General features: G+C 54.2%; 1 protein-coding gene across 3 annotated transcripts; it reads right to left on the bottom strand.

Annotated features, from left to right (window-relative positions):
- Window positions 1–3,038: 3,038 nt before the first annotated feature.
- On the bottom strand, window positions 3,039–15,859 carry PLVAP (plasmalemma vesicle associated protein). Of its 3 annotated transcripts, none has more exons than XM_081092434.1 (7): window positions 15,784–15,859; window positions 15,263–15,523; window positions 11,440–11,536; window positions 10,627–11,339; window positions 8,688–8,745; window positions 8,512–8,590; window positions 3,039–3,921 (listed from the first exon to the last, which is right to left on the bottom strand). In XM_081092434.1, exons 2-7 carry the CDS (start codon window positions 15,491–15,493, stop codon window positions 3,915–3,917), a joined length of 1,185 nt encoding a protein of 394 aa, XP_080948560.1. In that variant the 5' UTR covers window positions 15,494–15,523; window positions 15,784–15,859; the 3' UTR covers window positions 3,039–3,914. The 3 variants fall into 3 exon arrangements, 2 of the variants coding, with proteins under 2 accessions (XP_080948560.1, XP_080948559.1); XR_013996063.1 differs by lacking the exon at window positions 15,784–15,859 and adding an exon at window positions 4,691–4,766 and having other exon boundaries at window positions 3,047–3,921; window positions 15,263–15,734; XM_081092433.1 differs by lacking the exon at window positions 15,784–15,859 and having other exon boundaries at window positions 15,263–15,728.
- Window positions 15,860–17,205: the final 1,346 nt, after the last annotated feature.

Below are 17,205 nucleotides of genomic sequence, written 5' to 3'. Positions count from 1 at the left end.
AGGGATGGGCCGGGGCAGCCCCAGGGGACGGGAGGGCTGCCCCTGGTGCACCCAGGAGAGCTGCCTGGAGGTGGAACCCCGGGGGGCGGGGGTGGGGGTGGGCCTTGGAGGAAAAAGGATTTGTCAGGCAAGAAAAGGCATTCCTGCCGAAACCGGTTTGGCTCAGTGGATAGAGCGTCAGCCTGCGGACTGAGGGGTCCCAGGTTCGATTCCGGTCAAGGGCATGTGCCTGGGTTGAGGGCACATCCCCAGTGGGGAGTGTGCAGGAGGCAGCTGATCGATGTTTCTCTCTCATCGATGTTTCTAACTATCTCTCTCCCTTCCTCTCTGTAAAATATCAATAAAATATATTTAAAAAAAAAAGAAAAAAAAAAAAGAAAAGGCATTCCAGTCTGAGGGTACAGCACACATTACAACGAAGAGTTGGCGAGTCTAGTCAGAGAACTAAATGTGCAGGGCAGCTGGAGGCCAGGGCTCATTGCACAAGGGGGAAGGGGCACGAGAGAGCCGAGGAGCTGGATTTGGTGCTCAGAGTAATGGGGAGCCATGGAGGGTGTAAGGAGAGGGGTGTGGTCAAATCCCGGATGGAAAGATCTTTCTGGACCAGCCCGGGGGCCGTAACGGAGGCAGCGGCTGAGTCCAGGTGTTGGAGGACTGAGCCAGGGGTGGTATGGGGACTGGTGGGAGAGGTGACACCCTGGGATGCTCTGAGTGGGAGAGACCAGCCACGCATTACAGGCCTGGACCCAAGTGTCCAGAGAGTTTAGAACGATGACATCGCACTCATTTTTCAGATAAGAAAGTGGAGGCTGAGGTGGACTGGGCCAAAATTTGGATCAGGGATATCTGGCTCCAGAACCCAAACTCTTATGGTTGCTGGGACTAGCCGGCATCAGCAGGCCACTTCAGGCTGCTCAGGCAGTAGACTCGGGGTCACGGATGTCCCACTTCCTTGGAGCCTCCAGTCTGGTCTGTCTGGGCGGCCTGGCCTGGCTCACCCGCCTGCCCTGACTTGGCCGGGCGGGTTGGGGGGGCAGCCGAGTGTTTCCTGCAGCAGCGGTCTCTCTCACCCGCGCTTCCGCATCCAGGAAGTATCGCTCCTTTGTCCGTCCAGACGTGCCTGCCCTAAGCGTGTGCTCAGCCCTGGCTCCTCATGACTCATCCCCCCTCCCTGTCCTGGGTCCCAGGGGATGGGCTCGGAGGGAATCAAGGAGGGGGGAGGGGCGGGTACCAGCTGAGATTCTAGATCACAATTTTAGGTTGTTTTTCTGTCAGTGGCATTTGCTTTCCCCCTCTCCCCCCACCCTCCCCGCCAGCCCACCCTGGAGTCTTTACATTTTTAGAGATAAGACCCCAGGAATAGGGTAACTGAGTCAAAGGGTGGGTGCATCTTTACTTTGATTAAATAGCCACACTGCCCTGGCCCGTTTGGCTCAGTGGATAGGGTGGACTGAAGGGTCCCAGGCTGGTTTCCGGTCAAGGGCACATGCCTGGCTTATGGGCTCGATCCCCAGTAGGGGGCGTGCAGGAGGCAGCCAATCCATGATTCTCTCTCATCATGGATGTTTCTCTCTCCCTTTCCCTTCCTCTCTGAAATCAATAATCTATATCTATATATCTATATATCTATATCTGTATCTATATCTATATCTATATCTATATCTATATCTATATCTGTATCTGTATCTGTATCTGTATCTATATATCTATATCTATATCTGTATCTGTATCTGTATCTGTATCTGTATCTATATATCTATATCTATATCTATATCTATATCTGTATCTGTATCTGTATCTGTATCTGTATCTGTATCTGTATCTGTATCTATATATCTATATCTATATCTATATCTATATCTGTATCTGTATCTGTATCTGTATCTGTATCTGTATCTGTATCTGTATCTATATATCTATATCTATATCTATATCTATATCTGTATCTGTATCTGTATCTGTATCTGTATCTGTATCTGTATCTGTATCTATATATCTATATCTATATCTGTATCTGTATCTGTATCTGTATCTGTATCTATATATCTATATCTATATCTATATCTATATCTATATCTATATCTATATCTATATCTATATCTATATCATCTCGCCACCCTAATTTCCAGAAGGACTATGGCGATGTTTTCATTCCTATCAGTCCCGAAGGAAATGCCCTTTCTTCCCATCCTCACGAGCAGCCGGTGCCATGGCCTTTAACCGCTCCCAATCTCCTGGACACAGTGTGACTTCCCTGTGTCTCTGCTGTGTTTGCCCCGCTGCCGGCTAGCTTGGCGATCACCGCGTGGCAGTGCTCCCAAAGCAGGCTGCCGTCCTTTCTGGCACCCCCTCTCGCCACAAACAACAAAACAAAACAAAACAAATGGCCTGAGACTTTTGTGATTTTGTTCCTGGAATAATTTTGGCAGGGAGGAGTTCCTGCGATTCAGGACAGGCGGTGGCCACCTCCGCGGAGCATTATCATCAAGACTTGGGGGAATCTTTGCAAATGTAGAAAGATGAAAGCTACAAAGCGGTAATCTGCATGGTAAGAAACTGCCTGGGAGAGACACAGAATCAGCCCGGCTGGTGTGGCCCAGTGGTTGAGTGTTGACCCACGAACCAGGAGGTTACAGTGCCATCCTGGGTCAGGGCACATGCCCGCGTTGCTGGCTCAGTCCCTGGTGGGGCGTGCAGGAGGCAGCTTGGTCAATGATTCTCTCTCATCAACGTTTCTCTCTCTCCCTTTCCCTTCTCTCTCTGAAATCAATAAAAACATATTAAAAAAAAAAGTGGCTTCTCTTAAAAAAATAAAACAACAACAACAAAATTGACAACAATTCTGTCTCTTCCCACAGAGATGCCCAGACCTTGCGGGGAGCTGGTGCACCCCCATGTTGTTCCTGGTTGGAGCTCCTCTGGCCCAGGGTGGTTGGGGTGGGAGTTTTCCAGCATTTGTCTTCTTTCCGGTCTTCTTGCTCAAGGCCAGGTGGTGCCTTTTTATTTATTTATTTACTTATTTATTTTTAAATATGTTTGTGGGGGTTTTAAAAAAACATATTTTATTGATTTTTCACAGAGAGGAAGGGAGAGGGATAGAGAGTTAGAAACATCGATGAGAGAGAAACATCGATCAGCCGCCTCCTGCACACTCCCCACTGGGGATGTGCCCGCAACCCAGGTACATGCCCTTGACCGGAATCGAACCCAGGACCCTTCAGTCCCCAGGCCGACGCTCTATCCACTGAGCAAAACCGGTTACGGCCAGGTGGTGCCTTTTTAAAGTATAAATCACGACTCTGGTGTCTTTGAAGGGATTGCTAAGGTTTATTGGGTGCCACTAGCATTGCAGAGGGACCACAGGCGGGGCCGGGTCTGGGTCTGGGGGAGAGGGAGTGACAGAGCAGCGCCCTTGCCAGCGAGGAGGGGGCCTGTGGGCTGTGTTTGCCCTCGGACCAGATGCTGCCTGGCGTGCGAGGAGGGCCCGGAAACTCCCACGGATGGAGGTGATGCTTCCTGTTCTCACGTCCCAGGCCTGAAGGCCTGCGGTGAGGAAGCGTCGGGGAGATAAGGCATCGGACGAGTGGCAGGGGCACGGGAAGGGCTGTGAGGGGTGCTGTGGGTGCCTTGGCCTGTGTGTCGAGGGGTGTGATAGCGGGGAAGGGTTTGGCAGGAGTGTCTGTATGACATCGTCACCATGTCTGTGGCTGAAGGGTTGTGTTGTGTGGTTGTGGGCCTGTGAGAGTATTAGGGGCCCTGGGTGGGATGTGCATAGGGTGCAGGCCAAGGGTGCCCACTGTGGTGTGTTTGCACGGAGGTCGCCTGACTGTGTCCCACGCGGTGGGTGTCTCGCTGCCACAGGTCTGCAGATCCGCAAGTCGGGACCAGCCTTCGGTCCTCTTCCCGGAGCCTTCTCAGCCACTGGGGCAGAAAGGAGATGGGAATGCAATAGTCCATCAGTCAGACAGAAGGACAGACAGGTGGGGGCCCTATCCTAGCCCCTTGTTGCTACCGGGGACTCGTTAGCGCCTTTGGGGTTCATCCTCCCCAATAGATTCCCACTGAACTTCTTTGTGATGCTGGGACTGAGCTGGCTGCCTGCTTATTATACAGAAGAAAAGTCCGAGGGTCAGAGGGGCCACCTGCTGTGCGCCAGGCCTCTGCTGCAGGGGGCCTGCCTCTCTCTCCTCTGCACTCCCTGAGGCTCGGGGATCCTAAGAGTTTGCCCTAAAGCCCCTGTCCCCCCCCCCCCCCAACACACACACACACATTCATTCCCAGGAGGTTTTTCTATGAGCCTGTCCCTACTCACATGTTCTCCATCCCCCCCCCACCCCCCTGCCCGGCCGCCCAGGACAAAGCCAGATCCTCATAGTCTGGAATTCAAGGTTCCACCCACTATTCTCCACCAGACCTCCTCTTCAAGGACTCAAATCCTGCCATAGTTCCCCCAAACTCCAAGAGCTATTCTTACCTCGCTTCCACTCCCCCTGCCCCCACCCTTTGCAGGAGCCATCCAGCAGCTGTCGGGAATGCCCTTCCCCCTCCCTGGCCTGGCAAAGGCTCCCCTGAGGGGTCAGGGGTTGGCCTAGAGGCTATTTCCTGGTGGGGGAGGAGGGGACACAGCCAAGTCCCGCTTCCCCTGGCCCCTCCCTTCCTTCCCTGGCTCTTCCCTGGGGCCCAAGCTCACGTTCCTCCGCTGGCTCCTGTCCACGCCGTCTCCAGCCTCTGTCTGACACACGCTTCACTCACGCCCGCCCAGCGGTCTGCGAGGGAGTGTGTGCTGCCATTTTTCACAGACTGAGGCTCCTAAGCCCCCATTGCTGACCTGAACCAGTGGGGTCGCCTTGACACTGACCCCTGGCTCCCACCTTCACTTCCAACCGGGACCAGAGGGTGCCGACACCTGAGTCAGATCACATGCTCCAGCTGACAGCGGCCAGGCTCCCGGTGTCTCACCATGGCCGCAGAGCCCGGCCTGACCTGACCGGTCCCCTTTCTTCCCCTTCTCGCACCTCCCCTCAGTCTCTGATCGGTAGCTCCAGCCTTCCCAGCCTCCTCACTCACTCACCAGGCCTGGGTCTGTCTCAGGGCCTTTGCATGGGCTGTGCTCTCTGCCTGGCTGTGTCCTCCCCATCCTGGCTCCTCCCTCACCTCCTTTAGTTCTCTGCTCAAATGTCGGTCCTCAGGGGAGCCTGCCCTGGCCCCTGTGGAAAATTCTAACTTTCTCATCCTCCCTCCACCCCCTTTCTTTCTTTTTCAATATACATATTTTTTATTGATTTCAGAGAGGAAGGGAGAGAGAGAGAAACATCAGTGATGAGAGAGAACCCCTGGTTGGCTGCCTCCTGCACGCACCACGCTGGGGATCGAGCCTGCAACCCGGACAGGTGCCCTGACTGGGAATCGAACCTGGGACCCTTCAGTCTGCAGGCTGACGCTCTATCCACTGAGCAACAGGCTGGGGTCCTCCTCCCTTTTCTGCCTCGCCCATTGCCAAGGGGCCTGATAAAGCCTTATGCGACTCATTCGTCTGGTTGGTTATCTGTCTCCCCACAGAACGGTGAGCCCCACCAGGGCATGAGTTCCTGTGCCTTACTCCTGCCTGTGTCCTTGGCACCCAGCGACGGTTCAAGACATACGGGCCGAGTGAACAAACAGATCGTAACTGTGAGGGCAGCAAAGGAGCCACGTGCTGCGTGCCTGGCTCAGAGCCAGGCTGAGCGCCCACCTTCAGCCTCCACATCCTGCCTTCCCCCGTCCAGCCACACAGTCCCTACACCAATAGTTACTTAATATTTGTCTTCATCGCAATTGTGTGTTTTTTTAAATTAATTAAATTGGTCTCCACTGGACACTAGTCTTAACAAGTAAAGGGAAGCTCATGCACTTGCCATGAATAAAAATGACCTAAAATGTGCGATGAGTGCCCTGGCCAGTGTGCTCGGTGGTCAGAGCATTGCCCCGCGCACCGGAGGGGCTCAGGTTTGATTACTGGTCAAGGGCATGTACCTGGGTTGTGGGTGGGATCCCCTGGTTGGGGCTCATGCGGAAGGCAACCAATTGATGTGTCTCTCTCACATCCCTCTCTCTCCCCCCTCCCTTCCTCTCTCTCTAAAATAAACAAAAACATATATATATATAGTTTTATAAAAGCAAGATCTCGTGCTCAAGTCTCGGCAATGCTGGGCCCTGGGTCAGCCTTGAGAGCAATGTGTGTGGGAGGCCTTAGCAGTGGTTCTCAACCTTCTGGCCCTTTAAATACAGTTCCTCGTGTTGTGACCCAACCATAACATTATTTTCGTTGCTACTTCATAACTGTCATGTTGCTACTGTTATGAATCGTAATGTAAATATCTGATATGCAGGCTGGTCTTAGGCGGCCCCTGTGAAAGGGTCGTTCGACCGCCAAAGGGGTTGCGACCCACAGGTTGAGAACCACTGCCTTAGGGCGAGTCAACGCCAGTGGAGACTTTCTCCGAGTGCAGAGGAATAAAAGTGGGAAGGAAGTCAATTCCCAGGCCGTGGAGGGCTGATCTGCTGCTGGGCCTCGGACCTGGCCTGATTGGGTGCATTGAAATGTGGTTGCTATGATTCTCTGGCCAGAGAGTGGCCTGCGGTCACCCCTGAGGGGCCGGTGGAGCGGCACTTAAACCCACACTGATGACCCAGCCTGCGTATCCCCGTATCCCCGGCCCTTCTCAAGGGAAGGTTCGCCAAGGCTGGAGCCCAGCGAGCCAGAGGCCCTTCCTGCAGCCCCGCCGCCGAGAGGAGCAGGAGGGGCCCAGGGTCGAGAGCACATTGTTTTCCCATCAGGGGGACGTCATTTGGGGTAAACAATGTCAAGAGCTTCCCCGTTCTCAGCTGGGACTGGACAGGCCTGGCTCTGGCCCTGACTTGCTGACGCATGGCCGGCCTGATCACTTCCCTGGGGCCTCAGTTCCCTCTCTGAGAAATGGGGATAAGAATAGCACCTCCTTCCTCCCCACGGTGGCTCCCGGCCAGGATGGAGAAAGGAAGACAGTTTGCTCAGAGCAGGGGCTTCTCCCTACCCTCTTGCTTCCCAGTCTGCAGGCTGCCCGAGGCTGAGGGATTTGGCCCAGGAAGAGTGAGGGACCCTAACCGGTTTGGCTCAGTGGATAGAGCGTCGGCCTGCAGACTCAAGGGTCCCAGGTTTGATTCCGGTCAAGGGCATGTACCTTGGTTGCGGGCACATGCCCAGTAGGGAGTGTGCAGGAGGCAGCGGATCAATGTTTCTAACTCTCTATCCCTCTCCCTTCCTCTCTGTAAAAAATTAATAAGATATATTTTTTAAAAAAGAGTGAGGGGACCAGTTCCTCAAGGGGGAGAGCTCCCACAGAGCGGGGGTGTGAGAAGAGGCGTAGTGGAGATGGAGGCTCATGTGGAGAGCCCTGAGTCGACAACAGATCTCACAGCCTGCATTTAGCACCCGAGGTTAAAATAGACCCAGGCAGACAATAGTCCGGTGGCAAAGCCATTGGAGAAAGCCGCAGGCTCTGGAGTCCCCTCCTGGGACTTCAGGTTCTAAACTGCAAATGGGACCGCCAATCCCCGGGTCCCAGGCCAGCAGTGTGTCCCTGAACGGGGAGTGTGCACAGGGTGTGCCTGGGTGCGGCCTGAGTCACCTTCCCTGTGAGAAACAGGGTGTCATTGGATGGATGACCGGTTCCTGGGAGGCGGTGAGGGGGGCAGAGGCATGGAGCCATGACCTGAGCATGTGCCAGGCGCCCTTGAGGCTCCCCCGCTGAGGCCCCCAGCCCCTTGCTCTAGCCACTGGGGGACAGCACTTCACAGCTGGCAAAGCATTTTCATGCCCTTGATTTCAGAGGCCCCCATTTTTGTAGAAGTGGAAAGTGAGGGGTGGAGTGAGGGGCCAGGGTCACTCTCAGATGCTGCTCTCCCTCCGTCCCCTCCTCCACGCCAGCCACCCTCCCCCACCCTAGTCCAGGCCACGGGGCCTTTGCCCTGACGGTTCATGCAGCCTGGAGCACTGTCCCACCTGCCCTCCCCGGCCTGCTTCTGCCCATCCTCCAGCTCAAAGGTCCCCTGCTCCCCGAGCCTCTCCCTTGCCTCTCTGGAGTCCGATCACCTGGGTTCAGGTCCCAGCTTGCTCCTCTCTAGCTGTGCTACCTGGAGCATGATGCACACCCTCTCTGTGCCTCACGCTTCATCCGGAAAGTGAGATAGTAGCTCACAGGTGATAGGTGGAATGAGTTAATAGTGCAGAGTGCTTAGAACTGTGCCAAGCTCACACTAAGCACCTAATAATTGTAGGCTCTTGGTCACTCCTCTTATCATGGCTCCATCGCTGTCTCTCTTGCCCACTACTCAGGGAGTTTCATGAATGTAACTGCGGTGTCCTCAGGGCCCAGCATAGGGCCTGGTGCATAGCAGGCACTCAATTAAGGAAGCAGCAAGTATGAGATGAGCCTCTCTCCACCCCTAGTCCTGAACCAAAGCATTGAGATTAAGACCTGCCCAGTATCTTACCTGGATGCGACTGCGTTGCTTGCAGGGGGCCACTGGGACTCCAGGACCCTCTTCTTGAATTCCTCCAGGCTGGCTGGGTCTGCCGAGAGAGGGTGTTATGCCCAACCTATTGCCTTAGTAGCCCCTTCCCCTGGGGATAGATGGCAGCTCCCCTTTTTGGCTCTGCCCTCACTCACCGATAGGCTGGGGGTTGGGGGCAGGAGCAACAGGTCTTGGCACAGACATCGGCAGCGACTGTGAGAAGAAGGATAGAGGGAGATTGGCGGAAGCCAGGACCCCTGAACCAGAGTGCCAAGGAGATTCCTGTCCCTCCGTGCCCTTGGCTCTGAGGTCCTTCCAGGGCGGACCCCATGGACAGGTACTCACGGAGGACACATGTGCCAATGGATGTAGCATCGTCACCTGTGTCCACCTGCCCTCAAAATGACTGAGGATTCCAGGGACTGGATTTGCTTAGAGCTCCCAGAGACCCTACTCTACAGGGCTGGCCTGCCTCAGTCTCCATGCCAACCTGACCCCAATCCATAACCCTGAGTCCATCACCCAACCCAGCCCCTTCCAGACTGAAGTCGACCCACTCGGTAAACCACTGGGCCCCAATTCTCAATGCCATGCCTTGAACAACCTTGAACCAATCCTCCCAAACCTGAAATCCAAAACCAGTTCTGATCTTAATTACCTAAAATCCAATCCCAACATGAAACGGAACTTTCCTTAGAATCAAACCCCATCCTAAACCCAGTCCCAATGACAAACCTGATCTGAAGTAACTTTAGATCTAACCCATCACCAAGACCCAGCCACTATGAAAAATCCGGCCCCCAACCCCATTCCCCTAGCCCCAGCCCTGGGATCCACAATGGCCACCTACAAACACCTTTCCAAGGTGATGCTCAACCCCAACTCAACCTTAGACCCCCAGTCTCTACCTGAAACAGAGCCCCACCCCAGCCCCACCCCAAGATCAGCATCCACACAACCTCTCCTCTAGATCCAGCTTTGAGCCCCACCCAACCCCAATGTATCCCCATCCTAACCCAGGGTCACCTCAGCTTTCACCTCAAATATATTCCAATGCCAGCCCAACGCATCTCCCTACCAGCCGTCCCAGACCCCACACAACTTCAACTCCAAACGCATGGTCAATACCCCTCCTCATGCCCATGAAATCCTACATCCACTCTTGGCTCCAAACTTCTGATCATCTCCAGACCCACAAGCCACCTACACCCACCTGAGTCTCAACTCCAGCTTCAGGACCTCAACCCAGTCCCGAAGCCACTGACATCCTACCTAGATTCACTCCTCATCCAACCTTGGACCCAACAGCTGCCCTGCATGCAACCCCTGACCCAACTTTTAACCTTGTCTCATAACCTAAACTCCAAACTCAATCCCAATTCTAAGACTAATGAGATGGAACCCAAACCTTAGTCCAAACCAACTCTAGACATGGCAGTCACCAAGAACTCACTGTGACCCAACTCTAAACACAAATTATATATCATATCAAACCTTTTGCTAGGCCTGCCTTAACCCTCACTATAACCCTAATGTCACTCACAACCTTAACCCATTGCCCCCTGATCCTTCAGCTCAACAATTCCCAACCCTGACACCAACCCTCAATTAATTCCTATTCTTCACCCTAAACTAATTTTGAGGCCCATCCAGCTGCCTAAACTCAACCCTAATCCTTTACCCTTTCTCAGTAATTCCCAATTTCAAACTCTACCCCAATCCTAATGCCAACAAAATCCCACATGAATAAATACATAATCATAATCCTTAAACCAACCCTAGACTCAACAGCCACCTACGTGTGACCCTCCCCTAAATTCTAAGTCCACCCTCAGTGCTTCAGCTCAGCCTGATCATAAAGCAACTGATATCCTAGATTCACCCCTCAATGAACCCTGGACCCTACAGCCACCCTACCTCCAACTCCCGTCTTAACCCTACACTCTTCCTTGGTGTTGATCCCATTTGAGACTTGGTCCCTATCCTAATGTCAATGAAACTCTCAAGTGACTAACTAACCCCAACTCCAACAGACTTCAAAACCAAGCTTCACATCACCACCAACGCCACCCGGACCCGGGGCCGCTGGCCCACCTTGGCCTTGATGCAGGTGTCCAGCGCGGAGTTGCTGACCGACAGCTGTATCTTGAGGTGCTCGATCTCCCGCTTCTTCTCCTCCAGCTCCTTGGCCTGGTTGTCTCGCTCCTTCCGCAGCGCTGCCTTCTCCTCCAGCGCTAGCTGGGTCTGCCTGGCACACTCGGCCTGCAGCTTGGCCTCCCTGGCCTGGGCTTCCTTCGCCATCTTCTCCTTGGCCTCCTGACTGGCCCGCAGGGCCTGCTCAGCCTCCAGCTTCTGGCGCTGGAGGTCTGCGTTCTCTTGGGCCACACGCTGGATGCCAGACCGCAGGCTCTGGGCCAGCTCCTCCACCTTGGTGCTCATGATGTTAGGCATCTGGTCGCAGGTTCTCCGTATGGAGACCAGGTCAGAGCCCATGGTATGGTATGGGCTGTAGCTTAGTGCGTCGAGGGTGCGCGGGATGATGGAGTCCCTCCAGAGGTTGCGCAGGTCCACCGCCAACTTGTCCTTGTCCAGTGGGACGCAGAGGGACTGCACCTTCTGCAGATGACTCTCGGCCAGCTGTCGCTCCTGCCGCTGCTGCTCCCGGGCCTTGCCGCATTCGGCCAGTTGCTCCTCCACTATCCGCTTGCTCAGCCCCAGACCCTCCTTGTCCTTGGCGCACACGGCCTTCTCCTTGGCCAGCTCCACCTCCAGCGTCTTGGTCTTCTGGTTCAGCTCGAGGAGCAAGGCTGCAGGCACAGGGTGACAGGGCGCAGGAAAGCTGGGGGGCTGCCAAGGAACTGGATCGGGGAGCCCCCACCCTGGCCCCCCACTGCCCAGAGCACTCACCGTTGCAGCTGTTGTTAGTCTCCTTGAGCTGTTCTTGGCATTGTTTCTCGCTCAGGATAATGGCGGCCATGTACTTCTGGTTGTTCATGTAGACATTCTGCCCGGATAGGACACAGGCCAGACCTCAGAGGGACATCCCCTGACCCCGGGACTGCCCAGACCCTCAGGGCTGAGGCCCCAGATCCAGCACTCAGATGGCCTACGTCAGTGGTCGGCAAACTGTGGATCGAGAGCCACATGCGGCTCTTTGGCCCCTTGGGTGTGGCTCTTCTACAAAATACCGACTTCTGCGCATGGGCCACGAAGTTTCCATCGCGCTGTACATGCGCGCCCGCACGTGGTATTTTATGGAAGAGCCACACTCAAGGGGCCAAAGAGCCGCATGTGGCTCGCGAGCCGCAGTTTGCCGACCACTGGCCTAGTTCATGAGGGCATGGCTCCTTAACAGGGAAAGCTGGTCTGATCTTCTAAAGTTGTTATGATTACCTGGCCAGTGTTTCAGCGGTTAGATTGTCAGCCTGGGAACTGAAGGGTTACAGGTTTGACCCCAGCCCTGTTCAGGGCCAGAGCAGCAGGAAACAAATTGATCTTTCTCTCTCTCTCTCTCTCTCTCTCTCTCTCTCTCTCTCTCTCTCTCCCCCCTCCCCTCCTCTCTCCCTTCCACTCTAAAATGGAATGGAAAAAAATATCCTCAGGTGAGGATTTAAAAAACATGTTATAAAAAGAAGTGTTATGATTAATACAATATGGCAATAAACATATGGAGGCACTGACACCTGCTCCAGTGTGGACGGACCTTGAAAACTTGATGACGAGTGACAGAAGTTAGTCACAAGAGGCCTCGTAGTGTCTGGTTCTTTTAGATAAAATATCTAGAATAAGCAAACCCATAAGGGACAGAAGGCAGATTCATGGCTCCCAGGGGCTGGGGAGAGGGAGGGATGTGCAGTGTCCGCTAATGGGGACAGGGTTTCCTTTTAGGGTGATGAAAAACATTCTAAGATATTTGTGATGATGGTTGCACATCTCGGTGAATGCACCAAAAGTCATTGAACTGTGCACTTTAAATGGGTCCATTGTACACGGCACGTGAATGAAACTTATGATTCCACAAAGGCCATGCCTTCCGAGCTTTGGAACAAAACCCTCCGCAGAAATATAACAAGTAAAGATATGAAGGGTGCGGATTCTTGTCTTACTGCTCGTCCTTAGGAAGCTGGGCCTGTGCGAATGCCCTGGGTTAGGGAAGCACAGAAATAGCTCGGAAATTTCCAGCGACTTCTGCTTTCAAAAGCCTTAGCCACACTCTGGCTGGTGTGGCTCAGCTGGTGGAGAGTCCTCCGGTGCACCCAGAAGTTGCCAGTTGGACTCCCAGTCAGGGCACATGCCCCGGTTTCAGGCTCGATCCCTAGTAGGGGGTGTGCAGGAGGCAGCCCATGGATGATTTTCATCATTGATGTTTCTATCTCTCTTTCCCTCTCCCTTCCTCTCTGAAATCAATACAAACATATATATATATAATTTAAATATCTTTATTGATTTCAGAGAGAAAGGGAGAGGGAAAGAGATAAAAAACAATCAATGATGAGAGAGAATCACCGATTGGCCGCCTCCTGCATGTCCCTCACTGGGGATCGAGACCACAACCCCAGCATGTGCCCTTGACCGGAATTGAACCTGGGACCCTTCAGTCCACAGACTGACGCTCCATCCACTGAGCCAGACCAGCTAAGTCACACACATATATTTTAAAAAGCCTTAGCCACAGAAGGGGAAGTGAGGAAGTGAGAAAGGTGTATCTTGCAGTTAGAACAGTTCAATTTTCCTTTCCCTTTCAGGGTCCCAGGACAAGAAATGCAGTTGCATTTCCAGAAAATTAAAAAAAAAATCATGTTTCTTAGCACTGACAGAAGTGGGGAAAGACCAAGATCCATATCTGCTACCATCGGACACGGGCTGCTGGAGCAGGGCCGGTGGGTCCAGGGCAGCCGTGGGCAAACTACGGCCCGCGGGCTGGATCCGGTCGGTTTGAAATGAATAAAACTAAAAAAAAAAAAAGACCGTACCCTTTTATGTAATGATGTTTACTTTGAATTTATATTAGGTCACACAAACGCTCCATCCATGCTTTTGTTCCGGCCCTCCGGCCCAGTTTAAGAACCCATTGTGGCCCTCGAGTCAAAAAGTGTGCCCACCCCTGGTCTAGGGGCTCCCCCACAACCATCAGCACCCTCTCCTGGGGTGGGGGCGTGGGACAGGATCCCCTCAAGAGAAAACCCTGAGGGATTCAAGCCTAGAGGGATTTGTCAACTCAAAGCGGGGGGAAAAGCATGATTTTCCAATTTTAAAGTTGTAAAGATCTGGATTCTCAGATTTCTAATCACCTACAGCAGGGAGTCAGGACCGGGGGGTGGGGGGGGTGGGGGTGGTCCCTAACACTTTATGACCCCATTCCTTCCTAGTGGCTCCTGCTGGGATGGTGCTGTGTGTCCTGGGGACGAGCTGGCGGGGATTCGCAGGATTCACGGCTCTGCCCTGAGTCTGAGGAGGGTGCGTCCCCTGCTGGGGTCAGAAGGGGAACCGCCCTGCTCTGGGGATTGAGGAGGGACTTGCACCCATTCCAAAGGTCAGATGGAGACCCATACTTCCCCGGGGGCCTGAGGCGAGGCCCCCCCTGCCCTGGAGCATGAGGGGGACCAGCCCCCATTGGGGAGTCTAAAGGAGACACGCCCTGCCCTGGGTCTGAGCAGCAAAGACAGGGCCCTTTCTGGAGCGGATGTGAGGGGCCTTCCTGTGCCGTGAGGAGGGTGGGTGATCTGAGGCTGGTCCTCCCCACCTCCCACCCCAGCTGGTCAGAGCCCCTCTGGTGGGAAACATCAAGGCTGTCCCCCCCAGGAACCCCCCAACCCCAGGCACCCCCCCCACCCCATCAGGGTCTTGGCGCTAAGACCTCCACAGACAAAGAGCGTGTTCGGTGTGTAAGTGTGTGCGTGAGGGAACACAGGGGTGGCCCGATGAGTTTGGCATGAGTGCGAGGGGTAACAGTCTCCATGAGACCCCCACGTGTGCCCCCTGCTTCTGGCCCCCCGGGAAAACCACCTCCTTCTCAAGCCTCCATTTCCCCATCTGCAAGAGGGTTGAGGGTTCCTCCCTACCTCCTGGGCTTCCGTAATGAGATACTATTTCTCAAGCGGACGCCAGCATAAGGCAAAAATCAGCCGTCCCTACTGACTGCTAAGAAAGAGACACACGCTCTGAGTTTTTATCCAGCCAGTTCTTGTTTGCAGTGTGTTTGCAGCTGGCACATTCTGAGCCTCTTATGCGCATTAATCCACGGGCCCAGGGCTGATGTGCGGTTACACTTGAATTCCTGAGAGATAACGAATCCTTTTTGTTAGTATAAGTATATCCAAAATGTTGCATGGGATATACTTACACAAACAAGAATGCATTGCTGATCTGTTAGGGCTCCTCATGCAAAACGAAGGGTCTGGGCTGGCCAGTGTTCTCAGTGGTTAGAGCATCGGCCCACACACCAAAGGGTCTCGGGTTCGATTCCCTGTTAAGGGCACATCCCTGGGCTGTGTTCACTCCCTGCCCTCAGTCAGGATGCCTTTCTCTCTCTCCCTCCGTCCCTCCTTCCCTCCCTCCTTCCTTCCCTTCTACTCTCTCTGAAAAGCAAGGGAAACAAAATCCTCAGGTGAGGATTAAATTTAAAAAGTAAGGTCTGTGACTCCCATTCCGTGGATGGGGAGACGGAAGCTCAGAGAGCTGAGGTGACTTTCTGGGGTCACCAGGGCCAGTGTCAGGCCCTTAGCCTTACCCGGTCGGCCAGGCACTGGCGGAGGCTGGCATTGATCCGGTCCACGTCTCGGCGGGCAAGCAGCAGCATCTGCATGATGCTATCCTTGGCGCGGGTGGTGAGGTTGAGCTCCTTGGTCAGGTTGACGTGGCTTCCCGAGAGCCCCTGGAGCTGGTTGTGCAGGCTCTCGGCCCGGAGCTTGGTGGCCTGCAGGTTGGACTCGGTGCCCTCGTGCACGTTGCCGTAGACCATGAAGAGGACCAGGCCCAGGATGATGAGGAACTGGATGAGCGAGACGAAGAGGAAGAAGTAGCGCAGGTAATACCAGCAGCCCCGAGAGCTGCCCCCCGCCCGCGCATAGGCCGCTCCGTGCTCCATGGCCAGGCCCATCTCCTCCCCGGTTGCCGCCCCCCCGCCTGCCCGCCTGCCCGCCGCCGGGTGCCCTGGTGCTGCTCCGCTGGCTGGTCTGTTCTGGGTGGTGGCTTGCCCCTTCTGGACCCAGCCGCCCACAGGGGGAGTGTTTATATTACTCCTCTTAATACTTCCTCTGCCTGGCTCCTTCCTGGCCAGGAGGAAACGGGGAGCGGTGGGTTATCTCAACACTCCCACCCAGGCTGTGAAGGGAAGGCGACGGGGGCGGGGGGGGGGGGGCAGGGGGCAGGGACCAAGGCCTGGCTGGCCTTTCTGGGTGGGGCGCCAGCTGGGTGACTGGGCGTCCTTGGCCTCTCTGAACCTCAGTTTCTCCAGCTGCCCCTGCTCTGTGCCAGGCGCTGTTCTGGGCGCTTGCAGCAGAGGAATGCGCTCAGGTCCGCGTCCGCTCCATATGGAGGAGGGAAGAGGAGGCACGGGGAGAAGGGACTGCCCTGGATCTTAAAATGTTGGTTCACTGAGCTGGGCTTACCCCGCAGCAGATTGACCTCAGGCGGGTGCCCACCTCACAGGGCAGTGCCAATTACATGAGCTAAATTGTGCGGAGTGCTTAGCTCACGGAGTGGGTAGGCTGATCCTGGGTGGTGGTGGCGTGGACGCCTGTTGTAGTAAAATGTAGAAATGTTTAAAATGCTTAAAGAATGTTAGAAAAGTTTTAAAATGTTTGAGTGAACTTTCCTTAAAACGTAAGGTATGATATTAAGACACATCCCCTCCTGCCTTGAAGCATGTGTGCCCCAGAGATAAGGATTTGAACTTCAGTAAACAACTCAGAGTGACTTATCAAGTAAACACTTGCGTGAGTGACCTACTCTCCTTAGCCCCCTCGCCTTGCTTGAGATTAACGTAAATTATTGACAGCCACTTGAGCTGCTACGGGTACGAACAAGCTTTAAATATGGACTCCTGGCCAGCTATCGATGCTCGCCTGTCAAGACAGCTACAAAGGCCCGTCCCTTCGACGGTCTGACAAGCGATGCAGCGCCACGCTCCTCTCCCTGCCAGAGGACAGAACAGCTAACAACCCCCGATGGAGATGCGACCGCGCTCTCAGGTGAGAAACGCCGCCCCCCTGCACCCGGACCAGACCAGCCTAGCTGCCGGACCCCAGCGGACAGCACCACGGGGATCCCTAAGTTGGTACCCGCAGCTCAGGAATTTGTGTGAATAATAAAAAAGCTGTGTGATTTGCAACTGCATATGTTTCGTGTGGTGAGATTCCTCCGGCAGTTAATTGAATTTATTTGCGTCCGCTTAAAAGTTAAATTAAAGCCTCTGGTCTTTGTTGGTCCTAAAGCCTGCCACTCTGGTCCTGCTTGCAGCCTCTTCGCTAGCAACTACTTGAATGTCCCACACCTGCACGGTTCAAGTTTATCTCAAGGGACGCCTTAGATCAGCGGTTCTCAACCTGTGGGTCAAGACCCTTTGGGGGTCGAACGACCCTTTCACAGGGGTTGCCTAAGAGCATTGGAAAACACACATATAGTTACATATTGTTTTTGTGATTAATCACTATGCTTTAATCATGTTCAATT

This window comes from Myotis nattereri, assembly GCF_964212035.1.
Source record: "Myotis nattereri genome assembly, chromosome: 5".
Lineage (NCBI taxonomy): Eukaryota > Metazoa > Chordata > Mammalia > Chiroptera > Vespertilionidae > Myotis > Myotis nattereri.
The sequence above is the reverse complement of the archived record's forward strand: the minus strand, read 5'-3'. Positions and strand labels throughout refer to the sequence as shown.

What these genes read in the sequence shown, in the direction of transcription:
- PLVAP (XM_081092433.1), bottom strand. Translation starts at nt 15,631, where the DNA reads ATGGGCCTGGCCATGGAGCACGGAGCGGCCTATGCGCGGGCGGGGGGC. An exon ending in GCCAGTGCCTGGCCGACCGG is followed by an intron (nt 11,537 to 15,262) that starts GTAAGGCTAAGG and finishes CTATCCGGGCAG; the next exon opens with AATGTCTACATGAACAACCA. An exon ending in ACACCTGCATCAAGGCCAAG is followed by an intron (nt 8,746 to 10,626) that starts GTGGGCCAGCGG and finishes TTCTTCTCACAG; the next exon opens with TCGCTGCCGATGTCTGTGCC.